We start from the raw sequence: 21,016 nt of genomic DNA, 5'->3' as shown, positions 1-21,016 counted from the left end.
TTTATCCTTCGTTGAGTCGTTGAGGTATTTCACATCTGTTGCATGCATCTGTACAAGATGGCGATGACTATGGTTGCTTACATATTTAATCCCAATGCCTGTCATTGGCTGCTGCGGTTAGATACCTGTTGGTATGGTATCAGTTTAGGTGACTGCTCACCGCCAATCGTCCCTGAGCCGAATATAAATTGACCTTTTTCTTTTTCATTAACAACTTTATAGACATTTTACTAACAAAATACACTGTTCAGTTGCAACCTTAAATTTCTACAATTATTTGAGGTTAGGGTCTGATCACAGCTTGTTGAAGAACATCTATTGCCCTTCCTGTAATTGCTCTCTACACTTGCCCTTGTTCATCAATTGTGAGTTTTTAATTAATTATGGGAAACGAGCTGACAGTCCTGTACTTGCAATAAAAGCAGGGTAATAGGATATGACATTGCCTGACAGTACTGTGGAGAGGAGTTAAGAAATCCGAACTACTTTCTCTCAACCTATGCTGATGTCTACAGTGAGTAGCCGGAGCATGGGGCTGTTTGTACCACTGTGGAGAACAGGGCCGGACAGACCATACCGAGCATCAGGCGTTTCTCCGGGAGGCTTGAAGGGTGGGGTCCGGTTATGCAGCAGCAGGGGCCGCTTTTGTGACTTGGGCCAGTTTTGCAGAGGTGCTTCAATATCGGCCCCCCAGTGACAAAAGCAGCAAGCAAACATTTCCAGCTTCCCCAGGGGCTGGTCTGAGAAACTGCCACGGCTACTTTGGGTTCCCAGTTCGGCCCTGGTGGAAAACATATATGTACATGTATGTATGCGTATGATATTTATGTAGCGCAAACCTAGACAAAAGGCAACAAAGCTCTGGTGCACTCAGGAGAAAGCTTGCAGCATTTGAGAACAAAATTAATCAGCAAAAAAAGGACAAAGGTGTTCAAGAGGTTCTCTAGTGGTTCTGATGTGGTTCAAAGACAATCTACTGTCCAAACTACTCTTTTGTCAAAAGATACTGGTGAAGTCGGAGCAATGGGTATCCTCTGGGAAAGACCTTTTAATCCAGTTTTTACTAAAGATTTGATTAGAACAGATGAAATCCTCACACTCGGAGGCAAATAACTGGTTGAGTTAGATTGTTGCCTAAAAAGTTCCAAATAGTTTTGTTGTGGCGCAGTATGGCTTACTGGTGTGTCCATGATCAAAACCACAGCCGAAAGGTGTTTCACGCAGGAAGTTTAAAGGCACTTGAGCTTTTTCAAGGCAAACAAAAGAATAACGATGGTATGTTAATGGAAGGTTTATGACTACAGTTAAAAAGACCCTGAATGGGTGATCAAGATTAGGTTTGTTTTTAGGTAATTTATAGAGTTTGGCGTAAATATAACTGGGTATTTTTAGGATGTCATGGGTATATTAGGATTTTAGTAAATTAATTTTAATTGTGTTAAATTGTTTGTGTAGATTTGAGAATGCATATTATAATGTGACCATATTTGTAATTGGTGTGCTGTTTAAAATCCATTGGTCTGAATAAACATTTCCTTCCTTGGTATATTAATCCAAAAGCAGTCATTGGCAAATGGGTGATTGCCTGTAACATCTAGTTAGCCTCTGCCCTTGGAAAGTCGCTCTGACTGTTCTGAGGCGCCAGTTATGAGTACTTTTGAGAGTCACCGCAATGACGTGACAGCAACATACCTTACAATCATCCACCCTATCTACCTGTGCCAGGTCATCAGAAAGACTGAACATAAGATTTAAAGGGGACTGTCTGAATTAGTATTTTTTTCATCTAGGCCAGTCTTTCATACATTTCATTTAGGAACCGATGCAGGGCAAAAAAATGCCCAGGCTTGTAGGATTCTTCCAAATCCAGTCAGCATAGCTGTTTCCAAGCCATGATGAGCCCAACCTAGCCCCCATGTTTCTTTCATGAAAATTCGGAGGCTACCTTCCAATCAGACTAGTCCCATAACATCATTCTCCGGTGGGGATTCGTGCTGCACTGAGTTTGACCACATTTTACTGGAGTTGCGTGGGCCATTTATTCAAAGTTCATCAAATGCTGTGATTGCACTGTGAAAACCTCTCTTGCTGACTTGACTCATGGGCATGCTCCGAACGGGTCTCCATGCAGGTAGGCAGAAGTCACAAACAAACAGGAACAACAAACAGAAATCACTACGCCATAGGCAAGAATGGGTGCCAAAACAAACAAGTGTGGCCTGCGGAGAAGGGTACACACAATGGGTTTGAAGGAGGGCGTACCAGTGATGAACGTGGTGTCATGGATGGTAGCCCATGTAAAAAAAATGTTTAAAATTTAGCGCAAGAAGCTGACCAGAGACAACATGATAACCACAAACTTCCCATGCCGTAATATCAGAGAGCCCAGGCAAACTATTAAATCTTTTTCTCCTGATAAAAATGACAAGTCTGTTTTGGCATTGTCAAAAAAGATCACTCCCTAAGCTGCGATTAAATGCTGTTTTAAATTAGAAGTCAAAAAAGGCTGGACAGTGGAACCCTATAGGCCTCAGCACCTAACTTGCTAACCCTAATTTATATAAATATGATCTGGGACTACCCAGAAAAGTGTGTGCACACTGACAAACACCCACTGTCGCAGTGTAATTCCAATACAGGAATATAACAATTTGAAAACAACAGCACGGGTGCACCACAATAGAGCTTAAACCAAGAATTTTATATACTCCACGTCAGAAAAGTATTCTTCCAAATTTCTTCTTTATTGCAATGAAGTTGGGTTTTTTTAACACATAATCAGGATGATCTAGATACAGCCAACGTGTTTCGTCCTTATCAGAAGGACTTCTTCAGGGCGAGTTGAGTCTTAAATGCTGTCAGCATTTTGAAAGAAAACCGCACGGTAAACCCATAAATGGCGTAACCAGATGCTTGCGTCCTATATATATTGAATTTAAGATTTTGGTTAGCACTTTAATCTGACAGAAGATGGACGAGTGGGTGTGTGGTAACTCCCAATTAAAGCAATCCAAAGACCCAGATCAGGGAACTAGGTGAAGGTTGCATAATTGCAGCAGCCGACCAGAATCAGCCTGGATATTCTTCAGTGGAAGACCAGATGGGTGCTTTTGTGCAACCTTTGTCATACTTCTGTCAGATTAAAGTGCTAACCAAAATCTTAAATTCAATATATATAGGACGCAAGCATCCGGTTACGCCATTTGTGGGTTTAATATGCGGTATACTTTCAAAATGCTGACAACATAAAAGACTCAACTCGCCCTGAAGAAGTCCTTCTGAAAAGGACGAAACGCGTCGGCTGTATCTAGATCATCCTGATTATGTTTTTAAAAAAACAACTTCATTGCAATAAAGAAGAAATTTGGAAGAATACTTTTCTGACGTGGAGTACATAAAATTCTTGGTTTAAGCTCTATTGTGGTGCACCTGTGCTGTTGTTTTCAAACTTTCATGCTGTTGTAAATTACACTACATGAAATTATTCTTTAGCTACTGTTTTTAAAATGTTATACTTTTTCTTTTAAAAAATGAAAATAAATAGTTCTAAAATAAACTAATATTTGGTGATATGTTCACACAAGCCTATATCTAAAAATACATCTAGTCGTTAGACTCTTGACACAGGCGCAGTGCAAATCTAAAGGAAAGTTAACTCAGACTTAATCATGTATAATGAGCCCTTCGCCAGACTATTACAAATTTTGCACTTGAAACAGCTTTGCCTCTGGAACTTGAACATGCAACCACTAATTTACAGTGTGGAGACAGTATTATTTACAACCGAGCACACATGACTTGAAGAAATACAGTACATGCAGCCAGAATGAACTAAAACCCGACTGGAACATAATTTAGAAATGCTGAAAATGTTTAGTATCAAAGCAGGGAAAATATTGGTGGACAGAAACAGATTTCCTTTCTAATTACCAGAGCATGATGGAATGCGCCCGTTAGAAAGAGTTGAGTAATGGCTCAGACAGACATTCTGCAGTAAGGCTCACATCTCGAATAAATCAACCTTTTCAATGGCAGCTTGCTAGAAAATGTCATCTTTGAGTCATTCCTCGGCATCTGCTAAAGTATAAAATTATCTTTTTTCTCCCAAAAAGTCTTTTTGGCATGGCTTTTCTTTGATGTTATTTTTCCTGTAGGTTAACAACATTTGAGGTAATTGATGGCAAAATGAGCATCAGAAAAAAAGGTATACTGCTCATGACTGCTTTCTACTTCTATCTGCTTACAGCTCTAGATTCTGCTTTCTACCTTCATCTGCATACACCTTAAGAATCTGCTTTCTACCTCCATCTGCACACACCTCAAGACTCTGCTTTCTACCTCCATCTTCATACACCTCAAATCTCTGCTTTCTACCTCAATATGCACACACCTCAAATCTCTGCTTTCTACCTCAATATGCACACTCCTCAAGACTGCTTTCTACCTCCATCTGTATACAGCTCAAGACTCTGCTTTCTATCTCCATCTGAATACACCTCAAGACTCTGCTTTCTACCTCCATCTTCATACACCCCAAGACTCTGCTTTCTACCTCCATCTTCATACACCTCAAATCTCTGCTTTCTACCTCAATATGCACACTCCTCAAGACTGCTTTCTACCTCCATCTGTATACAGCTCAAGACTCTGCTTTCTATCTCCATCTGAATACACCTCAAGACTCTGCTTTCTACCTCCATCTTCATACACCCCAAGACTCTGCTTTCTACCTCCATCTTCATACACCTCAAATCTCTGCTTCCTACCTCAATATGCACACTCCTCAAGACTGCTTTCTACCTCCATCTGTATACAGCTCAAGACTCTGCTTTCTATCTCCATCTGAATACACTTCAAGACTCTGCTTTCTACCTCCATCTGCATACACCTCAAGACTCTGCTTTCTACCTCAATATGCACACACCTCAAATCTCTGCTTTCTACCTCAATATGCACACTCCTCAAGACTGCTTTCTACCTCCATCTGTATACAGCTCAAGACTCTGCTTTCTATCTCCATCTGAATACACCTCAAGACTCTGCTTTCTACCTCCATCTTCATACACCCCAAGACTCTGCTTTCTACCTCCATCTTCATACACCTCAAATCTCTGCTTTCTACCTCAATATGCACACTCCTCAAGACTGCTTTCTACCTCCATCTGTATACAGCTCAAGACTCTGCTTTCTATCTCCATCTGAATACACTTCAAGACTCTGCTTTCTACCTCCATCTGCATACACCTCAAGACTCTGCTTTCTACCTCAATATGCACACACCTCAAAACTCTGCTTTCTACCTCAATATGCACACACCTCAAGACTGCTTTCTACCTCCATCTGCATACAGCTCAAGACTCTGCTTTTTATCCACGTCTCTGACCCTGCACCCTCACTTCCTAACTTCACATCCACATACCTTTAAGGATACATATTGTCAAGATGCCCATGTGGAGTTAAGTTCAATAAACTTATGTTTACCTATTACACAGCGTCAGTGCCACTGTGTAATCATGGTTCATATGCACTTTTTATTGAAGTGCAATACTCTAATTTGCCTATCACTTTTGACCCAGTAGAAGAATTAGCACCAAAATAAGACAGTCGCTTGACGTAGTCATAAGGGCTGGCATGCCAATTTTCTTGAAGTTCTGTGCAGGTGAAAACATTTATCGGCAGATCTCCCAAAAAGTTGAGTTTTCAAATTTTAGCTCCCAAGTGAAATTTCGCTTGTCTCTAAAAATGCTTAATGAATTTATGCCAAATTTGGCAAAAAACAAGAACTTTACACCGAAATGGTGCATTTATTGCTTAGTATAAATCTGTTCAGTAGTTGTTGAGGGACAAGTGTTTAAAAAGTTGCCAAGTTGCCGTAAAAGGGTTAAAACTTTCATTTATTTCTACCGTTTAGAATAGCCATTGAAAAAATCGTGCAGCAAATCAATCCCATGAGAATTTTTTTGCAAATGTGAATGGCTGATGAAAGAGATTTTTTTCCATTTCGAGATTTAAATGTATTGATTTTTAAAAGCAAAAAATTAAAATTTGCACTGTGGAAAGGAAATGGGAAAAATTAACAAGTATATACAATTTAAAAAAAAAAGGACTGCCATGATAAAATTGTAATTTTATTGAAAATTGAAATCTAGTGCCCGCCACTTTAGGTCCAGCAAAAAATACACTATTTTGTGCTGAAAATTGCAATTTTCATGTTAATCATGAGTTCTCACTAAAAAGGAAAAAAATGGGAAAAAAATGGAAAATTATTTTCCCTTCAAACAAATTTAGGAAAAGACAAAACCCTTCACGCAGCCAAAGGCCGAGTGTAGGAGGGATGGGTGCCATGTTTGCAACTCATGGCAGGTTATCACTCCACAGCTGGTTGGGCACCAGGCCCTGCAACCAACCCCGATGCGTGCGTCTGAAGGCAGTGAACAGCAGAGTTGTGTGCTCACAGTGGGTAGGGTGCAGCACCTGGCAAAAGGCCAACCTGCTGTGCAAAGCCAAATACCATAAGCCGCAGATGTTGCCAGGCCGCAGTGGGTTAGTCCTTGGGCCTGGTGCTCTTGCGCAGCAGGGGTTGATGCCCACAGTGAGTTTGATGCATGGCTTCAACCAGGCTCTGCAGCCAAAAAGGGTTATGCAGGGTTTGGCACATTGCGCCAGGTTGCATGCAGTGTACAGTCGGAGTTATGTGATCATGGTGGGAGTGATGAGGCACGGCGGCAAACCCCGACTGCTCATGGTCAAAGGTGGCTGCTGGAGCTGGGTAACAGCTGGGTAATAGCATTACTGCATTCAGCGTAATAATCACTAACAGCCATCTAGATACCTGCCACTCACTTGACGTGGGCACAAACGTAACATACCTATAATTTTCCCTTCCCTCTGCACCACTCTAAGATGGCCACTACATTCCCTAGAGACCAGCCACTGCAGCTGCGTCAATCGTTAATCCCACGAGAGCTCCCCACACACACTGGAACTCCCGCGTTTCCGAGATACCCCACCAGTATATTTACGTGCCGGACCCGGCTCACCCCACCATCCCGGATCCGGCGCCAGGGTAGGTGTATACGCCAATGTCCAGCGAACGTGGGTAAGTGACTCCGGTTGATTCCAGGTGCCTAGCAGCCTTTACATCCATGATGGTGACTGTGTTCGGGGCGCCTCTTGAGGGGGCGCTTTCATCCCTTACTACCACTGGGGTCTCCAACCGATGCTCTCACCATTTAGCCGCTTACATCCATGGGGAGTAGGCTCCACTGTGGCTTGTTCTCGTTGCTGGCTCTCGCAACAGGGACACCACGGTGGTTGTCTGCGACCCCGGGACCCCCGCGGCTTTTGATGCATGGTTGGCAGTTGTTTTACCTTGGTTGTGTGAGCTTTTGGTGTAACCTCGGCGGCTCCTATATTGTTACCTACACCCTGGTTGTTTTTTGCCGCTTAGGTTATGAGCACTTCCCGCTGATTCAGTTGACGTCCATTCACCCATATTTTACTCTTTCCCCATTCATTAGGACACACTTTTGGTGTCCATTAGACCACCGGACTCCGTTACTAGCTGCATTAGACAGCCACCTTGGTGAGCCCTGCTCCTGTTTCTCTGTTACTTTTTAATGTTTAATAATTTTTAATGACTAGCCTTTGCTTCAAGTTCATTTAATTACTATCTTTTGCTCCACTTTCATTTACTTTGAGTCTATCATGTCCATCACCGTGTGCCTGCACTATTGGCACCCCACTCGACAAGTGTTTGTGCATGGATTCACTACACCACAGCATGGTGTAGGTCATGGGTGTACGAGCACTACTTTGACTAGTACACCTTATCTGAGCCTTGAATGTTACTTGAGAAACAGTTTTGCTGTTACAAATTTGTATACTTTGTCCCCACCTGCAGGGTACCTACCTGAACACATGGTATGTAGAGAATCACTTATCGTGTTGTGTAGATAGTTTATTTGGTCCTGACAAAGTGCCCTGATCCTCCGGACACTGAGAGCACGAAACAAGTTGACCACATAAGAGCAGAGTATACACAGCTAGAAACCTTACATCTAGTTCACTGCCTCTCTTCTCGTTTTAACCAGGCAGTTTACCTTCTCGAATAAAATTATTGTTAGGACTAACTGACCTGTTTTAATCCACTCACTTCACATCTACACTCCCTAGGCCTCTTACCCCCACTCCACCCTACGGCAGGAACAGAAGATCCCCGCTAAAGAGCCCCGTACTGGGTGCCCGTCAGGTATTGCAGTGCCGACCTGATGAGGGGCAGGCTCATATGATGAAGCATGACGCCTAGCTTGCTAGGTGTGTAGGAGCCCTAGTTCCGACAAGGGAATTCCCCCCTCCCTTTGTGGTTTCTCCAGGTGGAATAAGCATTATCCTGTGCCACTCCTATCTGTCTTTTTACGTTCACTCACTCAGATTCTGAGGAACTCCACACCCTTTCCAGTTAACTATATAAGTGGGGTTTGTGTGTTGGACCTTGTTAAACTTGCCCCTTCGAACCTCTTGTTTGATACCCCCACCAGAGGGGATGAGCACAGGGAATAGCCAAAGGCAAGGCACTCTGGCCAAAGACCATGCACAGTGGAGCTTAAAAACACTGAAACAATTGAAAAACACCACACACATGCCATAACTTTCACCATCAGGTTGCTCAAAACACCAATTTGCCAAAGACGCAGAGACAACAACAAAAAGAGCTATCTAGACAACAACAGGGTGGGTGGCATGATTTTTATCGTGTGAGTTGCTAACCGTAATTGCAGTGGTTTTGTGCGTTTGAGTCAGAACTGTAACTCAGTGTTTAATTGTGTTTTTTTCAATTAGTATATATACTTACCTTCATGATGTTTTGGTAGTCGTTACCTAGGCCACAATATTTTGACCACAATATTCTAGTATTATATGACCAGTTTAGAGCCCCAGGACATCTCCCTATCCAAAGAATAGAAATTCTGCATCGTCGTCCGCTGCCAGAGTCTGGAGCCGAGCAGGGCTGGCACCATGAGAAGTGCTGCAACCACAAATTCTTGTCTCCCAGCTGTGACTCACCACAACTGGATGAATGGAGAAATGCAGCAAGGCCTGCAGTTTGAGGATCACATAACAAAATTGTATGCATCACTCAGCACCTCTCACTAACATGTGAAAAGTGGATGGCAATTGTAGCCACCATTTTGTTTGTCTTGCATAGTACTTGTAGCAAGTTGTTCATATTAATTACACTGTGCTTGCTATTAGTAATGCTGGTCTATATATCATTAAAGAGAGTGAAGGATGCTTATGTAAGGAGTATATAAAAGCTGATTCACTATAAGATTGGAGAGTGGGCAAGTAAAATTTCCCCGTGGTAGAATTAATAGTAATGAGAGCTTGTTGGCTGGGTGTGTATCGTTGTTTACCTGCAGTGCCACACCAGTTTTCTCAGGCTGTACCGTATAATTATGGCTCGTGGAAGTGTGTGCCAAGGTGTCTAATGACTAACTCATGCACCTCACCTGATTTGACTTTTGAAAGTACTGAATAAGATGGGTGCCTTTCTTGTAGAAGCCATTGGTGGCGCTCTTCTTTGTGCGAAGTCAATACATTTCTGACTCCCAGCCAGCTATCATCACACTGTTTCTTTAGGGGGTTCCTGCACAGGATATCTGCCTTAGTACAAAGAAGAATCCTGTTGTTGCAGTAAGGCTGCTTGATGACTCTCTTTTATGAATCTCAATTTATACAGAAAGCCCTCTGGCGGAAAACCATGCGCTCTCGACTTCTGATTAATGCAGGAGGTGGTGGAGAGAAACAAGAAGGGGGATGATGATGAATAGAACGAGTGTAGATGGAAATGCTACAAACCAGCCTCAGCAACCATCTAAATCCAGAGTCGCAAACGCTACGATAGATACATGAGCACCAGAGAATCCTGCTCCAGTCTCTCTATGTCAACCGCAGTCTTCTTCGGCCAGAGGTTCCAACATGCAATGGCGCGAGCATTGAGGTCACCTTCGGAAATGAGACTTGTGATACCTTTGTTTCAGAAACCCCAAAACAGAGTGGTATCTGCACACACACACTCAAAATCTGGACTCAGCCCTCTCCAGGGATGGAAGTTGTTTCAAACTTCTTTCTCTTCTTTTGAAGAATCAAGACCTGGAGTTTCTTGCAATAAAACCTATTTTCCTGCAGGAAACAGTCCATGAATGTCAACACATACCTGCTCTGCTTATGGACCCTGATAGACCGTAGGCCAAATGTCTCGGTGCCAAGAAACCGTAATGGGGGAAATGTACACATTTTTAGTATTTAAATAGTAAATGTGAACTACCTTCATTATCAAAATCATGTTGCTCTCAGATGTGAATTTACCTTAAGAGACATGGATCACTGCACTCAAACAGGGATGAATATCCGAACATGTTTCGGGGCAGCAGCACCTGAAAAACGACTTATGATGCAGCACAGAAACTAGTGGTAGAAAGAGGCAATGTGTGTATACACATGCACCTATATGATGAATTACACACAGCAAACATACGCAAGACGGAAATGGTGTGACTGCCTTAAGGAGGCCATCCAGTGAATGATGTCACAATAGGACTGAAATCCCAAGCAAACCTCATCCAACAAAGGATGGATCATTCTACAAGGCTCATTGTTTGCGGCTGTTGGTGATGCAGGGCTGGGGAGAGAGAACATTTCTTTCTTCACTAGATCGCCCCTTTAAGGCCAGTCCTTTCCACTGTTTGTCTGCAGTCCCAAAATATGTAAATGTGAACCCGGGGACGGCAATGCTTGAAAAATATTCAAATCTGTTTTATAATGTAACTGTTCTGTGACGTGTTTACATTTTCTGGTCAGCCATTAAGCTAAAACTATGCTTGCTGTGAAGCTATCTAAGTAAATGACGTCAGAAACGATATTTGGAATGCAAACAGACCGACCGACTTTTATTATCATTTGAAAACTCTTTCTAAGGCCTTCTTTCATTTTGGCAGCTTTTAAGGAAAAGCCCCCGCAATGGGGCGAGCCTCTATTTAAGGACATAGAAAGGCAGAACGGCAGGTGTGGACTTTTTAAGGGGAAACCCACACTACAATGTTGTACACAAACACAACCACCACAATAACCTTTACATCAAGTGAGATGCAAGGTGAGGGACTTCTACTAGAAGATGAGAGCCATTCAGGTGTAACAGCCGCCCATCCTCCCATGTTAAACAGTATGCCAGGGTGGGTTGATCTAAGAATTAGATGTCTTTCAGGAAGGCGCCTATTTGAAAGGCTGTGGTATACCAAACATTTTCAGGTTGTTCTATTACTTAGATATATATGTCTTGCAGCGCGATGTCTGTGTCTTCACCATTTAAAATCAACTAACCGATAAAACTGCCATTAGCCTAAATTCTGTTAACCACCCCACCTACATTAATCCATGCACTGCCCATTTTGGTGTGTAAAACGTTTCTAATCGTAATGTTAAAGGTGCTAAATAGATTTAAATAAACTACAGAAAAAATTGAAACTAAAATGCTACATAGATTATTGGCCATGCTATGTATTATCAAGATTTTTTTTTTAAATCTTGGCTTATGTTGCGCATTAAGGCTATCCATTAGTGGGGCGGTTTACGATTTCTCAAGGTTATGCTCAAGCCCCTATGCTGCAGTGGCAGAAACAAATTCAAGTTTTCACACCAACCTGCTCTGTGTTGTTCACTCTACTATTCTCAGAATCAGTCTACAAAGAGCAGGTTGAACTCCAAAAGAACCAGAACGTGGCATGTGCCTAAGCGTTCTCCTCTAGAAGAAGGACTGGACCAGCCGCTTACCTGTTGGCGTGCTGCTGCGGAACGAAGAGGATGGAGTGATGGGAGGGGTAACTGGTGGAGTAAGGCTGCCACTGCTGTGGCGAGGTGGAGTGGACACATTCCCTCTGGACACTGAACTCGACAGAGTCAGCGAGAGTTTGGGCTGGATTTTCTTCTTCAAGGTTTCCTGCTCGCGCCGAGCAGCATCGGTGACAAATCTGAAAAGCAGAAAGAAACACGACTAAAAATTACCTCATGTAAAAAATCAAATTGGGAGTGATGGCCCAAATAAAAGACCAACAATTTGGCCTTACAGTTGGAGTGCCTCTACCTCAATACCACTTGGATTACCTGCAGAAATATATTTTATGCATTGTATTTCTCTATAACTCCACATTTTGGTGACTCTATGTGGGTTAATTACTATTGCTCTCATTTTGTTTCTCTATATTCCTTTATATCGCTTTGGACTCTACACATGTTCTACATTCTCTTCAACTATTAAAGTGTCTATTGTTTGCATGTCATGTACGTACATTTAGATCAATTGTTATGAATTCTGGATTTCAAAACATTTTTATAAAATAAGTAAGCCCATAAGAAGAACCTGAGAAATTATTGTCACTGAACACATATTGGGTTTGTCATGTTTATAGTGACTTGAAATCCTTTTCTTTTAGAGTCTGAAAATTCGATAAAGCATTAATATATAATTAATTTGGATACAGTCGTTACTTTATCCTCAACCCTGTTGTTCTGCAAGTTTCAATTGACAATTGATCAGTTTCAATATCATAAAGTAGAATTGTGGTAACCAAAGATTGAGCATTGTGGATGATAGCACAATCATTAATTGAGAGACGCCTTGTACAGTGGTCATGATCACAGCAAGATTGACACAGCTTCAACAAACAGTTATGGAGTGTTCAGAACTTTCTATGGACGCACAACTTATATAATTAGACAAGTCAAAAGTAAATAGCACGTGTATATACATTGGGTAAAGAACAGCTTATATTTTAATATACGTTAATAAGAAGGATTAACATAAAGCAGCACTCATTTAGGATACAACAACAACTCGGCGACATTCCTAGCTTGTCCAGACTTCTTTCAGACATAAAAACTCAATGAAAAATAGTAAACAAAACACAAAGTTAGTGAGTACCCTTAAAATACTATGTTGTGAAACTAGCGTTAGGGGCATGCCTTTAGTGTGAGGAGTAAACTAAATACTGAAAAGTAGTGGTCCAAAAGGAAACGTTAAAATTGTGTTAATAGATTTTACTGGAAAAATATTAAGGCTTCAAAAGACAGGGATTTGTTTCCTAAGAACCAAATTTTTGAAAGAACCAATCTCGAAAATGCCCTTTTCAGGCTTCACCTCCATAGATGTTTGGTTTGCTTGTTTTGGGTCGGATCAATGGATACCTGTCTCGGAAGAAAAATGCACCGACTTGCGCCTTGAATTCCTTCAAGCTGATTCACTGTAAGCATGAGGCACTTACAACATGCTTGCAAGATTAATTTTGTTACCAGTTTAAGAATTCATTTTTGTTTTTCATAAATGTGTGTTTCTTTTGATGGCCATATATGGTTAGGGCTACTCCTCGGTTATATGACTAGAGAGGAACATATCTGTGTAAGTCCATCTGATAACATTTTTTCTTGTGTCCTCCTCTTGTTAGGTCCCGCCTAGGCAGCGCCTGCGCTGTCTGTTCGTGACATGCTGTATTTAGGTCCTAGGATGCTTGATTCCGGTCCAGGGAAGATATGGCTTGGCAGTTCGGGCTGGACTGTTCCCATGAGGCACAGGGTCAAGACTGATTTGCATATGGCCATGTCTGAACTGGGGTGGCGTGGTGAGCAAAATAACGATGGATTAAACCCAGATCTGTGACTGGGGGTGAATGTTTTGCCAATGTGCAACATTCCGTCCATCATCTTGTGTGTCTTGCTGTTCGCCCTGTGTGGAAAGGGTATGCCCAGACGTGGGTCCCGTGCTCACTACACCACTGGAGTCAAGCTATCCTGGCTGAAGAGGGGTGAAACCCCGAAACCGGTCCTAGGATGCTTGATTCCGGTCCAGGGAAGACATGGCTTGGCAGTTCGGGCTGGACTGTTTCCATGAGGCACAGGGTCAAGACTGATTTGCATATGGCCATGTCTGAATTGGGTGGCGTGGTGAGCAAAATAACGATGGATTAAACCCAGGTCTGTGACTGGGGGTGAATGTTTTGCCAATGTGCAACATTCCGTCCATCATCTTGTGTTTTGCTATTTAGCATATGGGCATAAAGCTCCGCCCACTTTGCGCCCATCTTTTTAATTGGCTCCTGTCCCTGTCCTTTGTAAATGGTGGCCTTTTATTGGTAAATAGGCTTAGTAGTCCCTCCTTAGTACCGCCTTGTCTCTTCCTGTAACCTCCCATGAGGACACCCCCTGTTACATGTGCTGTTATTCCCTAGGTTTTAATTGCAGCCTCAGAGCACTATTTTCTTAAAGGGCTTCAGGTAGGACACACTTTGTTCTAAGCAAGGCTGGCAGTGGTTATTTTACTGACTAGCACATTTATATGAGACCTTCTATAAATTTCCCTTCATTAGCTCCACACAGAGTACAACCTGTTCCGGAATTAATATCATGATTCTTTTGTCACATTTCAAAGCTACTAATTATATATATAGACATAGCTATTCGAATGTACGTGTGGTACTGTCTTGCATGCAATGCATTATGGGTAGGTTGGATTTACCATATCTTCTGTAGGGTGCAGTACCATATGTGGCCAAAAGAGGTCCCATGGGTCCTCTTTTGGCCACATATAGTACTGCACCCTGCAACATAGCTAGGTAAAAAACACTGGCATTTATAATGCCAATAACTCCAACTTTGCAGGGTGCAGTACTAGATGAGGCCAAAAGAGGTCCCATGGGACCTCCTTTGGCCTCTTGGGGCCTCTGGGGGTCGGAATGTTGACGTGATATGAGTAAGCGTACCACGGCCAAATAGACATGCTCATGACAGGATGTAAATCACATGTCTCTTTAGGGTTATCTATTGTATTTGGAGGCAATAACTAATTCCTTTATATATGTCTATTTTGTTGAATGTTTTTTATTGTTCATTGTGTTAGCACCTGTGTTATTTATGAGGCACATTTATATATGTCACAAACAGTGGTCACAGTCTGTACTATATCCTTTTTTGATGTATTAGCACAGAAGATATATGAATTTCTAATATATCTATCTTACATATTCTTTCAGGTAAACAGTGGTGTTGTCATTTGTAATGTGTGTCAGTAGTGTGTTTTTACGTATCATTAATTGGTGGTCCTAAAATCTTGGTGGACAGACTTTACTCATAGAAAGTAATCACGTTACATGGCAGAACCTCTGTCTCTATACTGATTTAGATCTCGGAGGATGCTAAAACTGGCCCAGTATCCTTTTAGAACAATTACAGAAAATCAGGGAGTACATACATAAAGTGTATCCCAACGCTCTATCATTCTGGGCAAATCACTTAATACCTCTGTGCCTACCAAATGAATGTGTCCATGTTTAATGTAGGGCACACAGATACCTTCAGGTTGAGGCTGAGTATGTTTTGTTTTAGCTCAGTTCTCGGTACCTCATAACAGCAATGTTTACACATAGGGTTAAGGTGCATCTCTGGAGCGCTGGTATGAAGCCTCATGCAGTGAATATGTCTCTTTACAACACGTGGTGTTACCACGCTGTAGGTAACAATGCGGTCGTTACAACGGCCGCGTTGTTACCACGCATGGCTTTACATCTCAAGTTGTTTCTACGACTTGCGCTAGATGGCGTGCCGGACTTAGGAATAGTATAAATTACTATTCCTACTCCAGTTAGCGCAACAGCAGGGAATGTGTTGGATTTAAAATCCAACACATTCCCTGGTGTTGCACGCCACCTAGCGCAAGTCGTAGAAACGACTTGCGATGTAAAGCCATGCGTGGTAACAACGCGGTAGTTGTAATGACTGCGTTGTTACCTACCTGTGTGGTAACAATCGCGTTGAAACCGCTGTTTCCCCTCATGTATACATGCCTGGTCCGCAGCCAGAAGCAACAAACCCCTATTACTATGTGAACTAGAAAAAGACTCCCCTAAGCCCCCTTAAAAAAGCACAATCAAAGCATGAGCGCCAAAGCCTGATGCAGTTTTCCCTGCAGTGCTGAGACAGGAAGACACAGTGCTGAGATGTAGCTAAAAATACATTCACATTAAATAAAAGCAGAATCCGATAAATAGGAGGATATGTCAACGCAAAACATTCTGAGGTAGTTGTGGTAGGGAGCTGCCATTTTGTTGCGTAAGAGATTATTGAACAAGATCTTCATGGGGCACAAAAGCATCTCATTCAAATAAAGGCAACACTGTGGTACCGTAAGGAACATCTGAACGCTCTGCTCAGACAAATAAAGGGGAAATGCTCAAAGATCAGGCAAATCTAAATTTGATCAGAAACCAATTTCCAAATAAATCTTCTTTACTTTGTTAAAATAAATTAGGCTCCACCACAAAAAGAGTGAGCAAATCAATTCCACCTTGCTAGCTTGAAGTCTGCTGTGCTTGATCTGCTTTGATAAATGCTACGGCACAGTTATCTTCCCTCACAAATATCAACAGTGTTTTGGGTGTCTTAAATCATATTTTCTGATGGGATAGTTCAATTCTGCTGCTCCCATTAATTATTCCCCAAAACAGCCTAGCAATACCGTGCTAAGTTTAAGGCACTGTGCAGTGCAGTGACAAATGTGCTGCTCTGTAGATTCCAATGTTAAGATATATATGCTGCCAAGAAGCTCAACAAGTGACTTAAGAACACAGTGCCAAGAAACATATGCTGACTTAGGGAGCATCATGCCAAGATAAATATGCCTTGTAGGATCATCGTGCCAAGACAAATATGCCTCTCCGGATCATCGTGCCAAGATAAATATGCCTCTCAGGATCATAGTGCCAAGATAAATATGCCAAAATAATTATGCAGGCCTAGCTGTTAGCGCTATGGTATATACGCAAGAGGCCGCAGTACAGTGGCATTAAAGTAAGTCACACGGCCACTGTCACACAAATCTCCACCGTGCATGGGCGGTTGGTCATTTTCAGCCAGAGTGAGCAGATGTACTTCATGTTCCATGACAGTTTCATTGATGTTGGTGACATGTTTAATCACAGATCTTGCTTTGAGGAGGGTGCCCCTGTTGCTGGCTAAGGTGGGGAGGGGCTATGACAGTTATAGGAAGGGGACTGTGGGAGGCTGTGTCGGGATGAAAACTGATGTCAGCTGTAAGTATGGAGGGAAGCATATATGTGTGAGCAGACTAGTAATGTATCTTTAATGGAGCCCCCAAAGAGTGTGGGAGATTGGAAAGCAAGAGATTTTGAAGTCTCATTTGAATGAGAATAAGGCTAGATTGAATTGTGGATTGAAGAAATGGGCACCGTAAAAGAGGATTAGGCTTGTACAGAAGGGACAAATGGCCTACAATTGCTGTTAAATTTCCATCAAGGAGTCTATGGAGTGAGTTTGAGGAACATTTCCAACTGGACGGTGGCAGATATGATGAATAATGCCTTAAAGAGAGGAATCTTCCATCGACAGAAGGCAGAATAGTTTGGTTGGCATGTATCTTCACTTTCTTGTTGTTGTACAGAGTGATAGTCAGGAAAGAGTGGGAGCTGAGTACAATTGAGAAGGTGTGTTCATTATCCAAGTGGGATCCTGTGGAGAAGCTAAAGGTGAAAATAAAGCAGGAGGTGGATTCCCAGGAGGAGAAACCTGGATGTTATAAGTGTTGGTGTGTGGGAGCTACGATTGGGTAAAGTAGTGGAGATCTGATTTCAGGGTATCCGGATCTCGTCGTTGAACCTCTTTCTGCTAGCTTTGATGTTGATAGAGGCCGGATGGTTGATTTAGCTCCTGGCAAGATAGGATGCACATGAACATCTGGAGTTTCAAGCAGATGACCTGAGCTGGGAAGGGGCGGGAGAATGGAACTAACTCAAACCGCTCCGCCAGATGGGGCAGCCAGTTAATTAGGGGTGGAGGAGATTCCTGACTGCAAGTGGAATTTATGGAGAGCAGGTGACTAATTGTCCTGACATTAGGGAACACAATGTTAAACCAAAGGATTAATCCATGGCATCATATGAGGCCAGTGATTAATCATGTCTAGGAATCTTAGGGTAACATATAAACATGAGGATTACAAATCACCCATGTATAAACAAGGATACCTCAACCCACACTTTCTTGATGTGCTTGCAGGTAGATGCCACATACAGGAATGTCGCCCTAGGTAGCATTGAAGTGAAATGGTCTCTCATCCTGAAAACATTCTTCAACCAAAAGAATATTGTGCACCTACATAGCCTACAAATAATATGTAATCTGCTGCAAACACTGACTTCACACTCCAAAGGTATAACATCCTCTTTAATTAAATCTTTATCTGACATGATTGAAATGGTTATGTGCTTTTTAAGTTGGGTGGGCAACTGGGTTAACCTTAGTACGACTTGATCCAAGTTGGGGGTACCCTTGCACAGCTAGTTTGGGCTACTTTGGCAAGATTTGGGATAGCTTTGAGCTACTCTTTAAAGAAGTTGTGTTATTAGACTTTGGGGTCTTGCAACACTACAAAAACAATGCAATACCTAATGCTCTCTTTGCGTGGCTGAAATGTAATGAGATACATCTGCTTGTATACAAGGGTGGAATAGGTGGCAGGGGATGAGCTTCATTTCTAGCTTTAAACAGGAGCAGCAGGGAATTGACAATGGCCATATCTCTACCTATGATGGCCACTTAATGAAGAAAGCCATGGATCTGGAACCAAGAATGTGCGAAGCAGGCGGTGGCGTGCCCAACTGCTTATCCAGAATGGCAAGCGTTCGAAGGGGAGCAAGCTGTTGGCCAGAAGGGAGAGCAATCAAGAGCATGTGACAAAAGAGCACAGAGCTTCAAAGAATAGTGGTTTGCCAGTAAAAGGCTAGCAGACGGATAGATGAAGCACAACTATAGCAGAGGACTAACCCACTTAAAGTCGCCTCTGTCACTGCAGCACTGTATTAACACTGATAATAGAGGCAGATGAGGGAAGTATGACAACAATAGGGGACAAATTGGGGAAGCAGACCTAACTGGCCTGCAAGCACAAAGAGCCTGGAGAGCAGAGAGAATTCTGGAAGGCATGGGAGGGAAGCAGCATAGTGATGGGAGTAAAGGTTATCAGTCTGCAGGGACGATTAGGAGGAAAGCTACCTGGTCAACACTAACCCTGGGCGTAGTTCGCGAAGTAGCACTACGCGAAGCTACGCAAAGTGCACTTCGCACTACGTGAGCTACGCGTAGCACTTCGCAAACTGCGTAGTACCCTGTTCGCACTGTGGAAGATGCCGTTTTCAATGATTGCACAGTGCGGACAAGCATCCGGCACTGTGCAATCATTGAAAACGGCATCTTGCACAGTGCGAGCTGTAGTTTTCTGCCGCTCAAGTAGATTTTTACTCGAGCGGCAGCTTTCTCAACGCGGACTGGTAGTTTCTCATCGCGAGCGGTCGCGAGCATACGCAACCACTCGCAATGAGAAACCTGACCTCCTCGCGTTGAGAATCTCACCGGGATGTTTATTTTCCACGCTCGCTATCAGCAACTTGATGTTGCTGATCGCGAACAAGGAAAAAGTCTCGCCGGGATGTCATTTTGCTTGCTCGCGGTCGCCAACTTGATGTTGAGGACTGCGAGCAAGCAAAAAATGACCGCTGCACTACACAACGCTACGCATGTTTGCACTGTGCTACGTGCAATTTGCATAGTGCGAAGTAGTGCAAACTTGGCGAACTACGCGAGCGTAGCGTAGTGCTTTGCCCAGGCTTAGTAAACACAACTGAGAGGATGGGATGTTGAGTTCAAGTGAGAGAGCAGCCCTGATCGCATAGGCTTAAAGGGTGAGCACACGGGATGGAACACGGAAGGCAGGACGGAAAACAGCTGACAGGGGTATGTGAGGCAGCAGAACCCAATACAGCGGTTACTAAGAGAGTAATTCCTCTCTGTGTTGCTTTTCACCACCTGAACCCACTGTGTTGTTACTCCCACCTGTGCCCTCCTTATGGAGTAGAGTGGAATACAGTAGAGTGTTTTAGAGTGGAGTATCGTGACGTGGAGTGTCAGAGTGGTGTGCCGTGGAGTGTGGTAGAGTGGTGTAAAGTGGCCTAGAGTGGAAGGTCATAGAGTGGAGTATCACAGAGTGGAGTGGCATGACATAGACTGGAGTGGCGTGAAGTGGAATGGCGTGTAGAGTAGCATGGAGTAGAGTGGCATAGGTGGAGTAGAGTAGCATGGAGTATGGTAGAGTGGAGTGGCATGGCATAGAGTGGAATGGTGTAGCATAGAGGGAAGTAGAGTGTATTAGTGTAGAGGGAAGTAAAGTGTCGTAATGCATCATGAAGTGGAGTGTGGTAGAGCGGAGTTGCGTAGAGTGGAGTATACATGGTGTGGTAGCACACTTCCATTACAGACAACACATTTACAATTAAAATGAGACCTACAATTTTCCTGATAAAACTATAAAGAGCACAGATGATAATGTGTGGAAATGGCATCACCAAGTGTATTGATCTGTTTTGATCGTATTAATGTGTTTCATTTGTGCGTTACTAATTCTTATATATTCTGACAAATTTGCACAGTTCATTTTACAGACATTTACATTTTGTTGTGTGCTAGAAAAAATAACATACTACAGCCTTCCCCCTGGCAACCCAGCAGGAATGTCACATAAATCCTCTCAATTTGAAGTCAAAGAAAGAAAAGTATACACCAAGCTCCATTCGAAGATAGACCTGACATTTTACCTAGGTTTTAAATGCACAGCAATTGAGACAAGACAAGAAAAAACGTTAAATGCCTGTTTACAGAAAGTGAGCATTCGTGAAAGAATACAAGGAGCGATGATGAACAGGCAAGACTCCACATGAGGGACAAAGACATGCTGGACGGCCTAAAACAAATAAAGCCAGCAAATAGAAAGCAAGAAAATGTGAGTTGCAAACCACAAAGCCAATGGTAAGCAAAAGGAGCCTCCAGATTAATTGCAAGTCTGTGATTCTCCTTATGCATAGAGAGATCTATAGGCTAAAAGGGGCTATTATTGCACTACAAT

The 21,016-nt window shown here is 42.7% G+C and overlaps 1 protein-coding gene across 1 annotated transcript in view; it reads right to left on the bottom strand.

Annotated features, from left to right (window-relative positions):
* JAZF1 (JAZF zinc finger 1) overlaps positions 1 to 21,016 on the bottom strand; it is a 673,202-nt gene that overhangs the window by 214,923 nt on the left and 437,263 nt on the right. The window contains exon 3 of the mRNA XM_085631608.1: positions 11,833 to 12,029. Coding sequence (XP_085487734.1) covers positions 11,833 to 12,029 — 197 coding nt within the window. The remainder of the gene's footprint in view (positions 1 to 11,832; positions 12,030 to 21,016) is intronic.

Source organism: Triturus cristatus, chromosome 10, assembly GCF_964204655.1.
Source record: "Triturus cristatus chromosome 10, aTriCri1.1, whole genome shotgun sequence".
Taxonomy (NCBI): domain Eukaryota; kingdom Metazoa; phylum Chordata; class Amphibia; order Caudata; family Salamandridae; genus Triturus; species Triturus cristatus.
The sequence above is the reverse complement of the archived record's forward strand: the minus strand, read 5'-3'. Positions and strand labels throughout refer to the sequence as shown.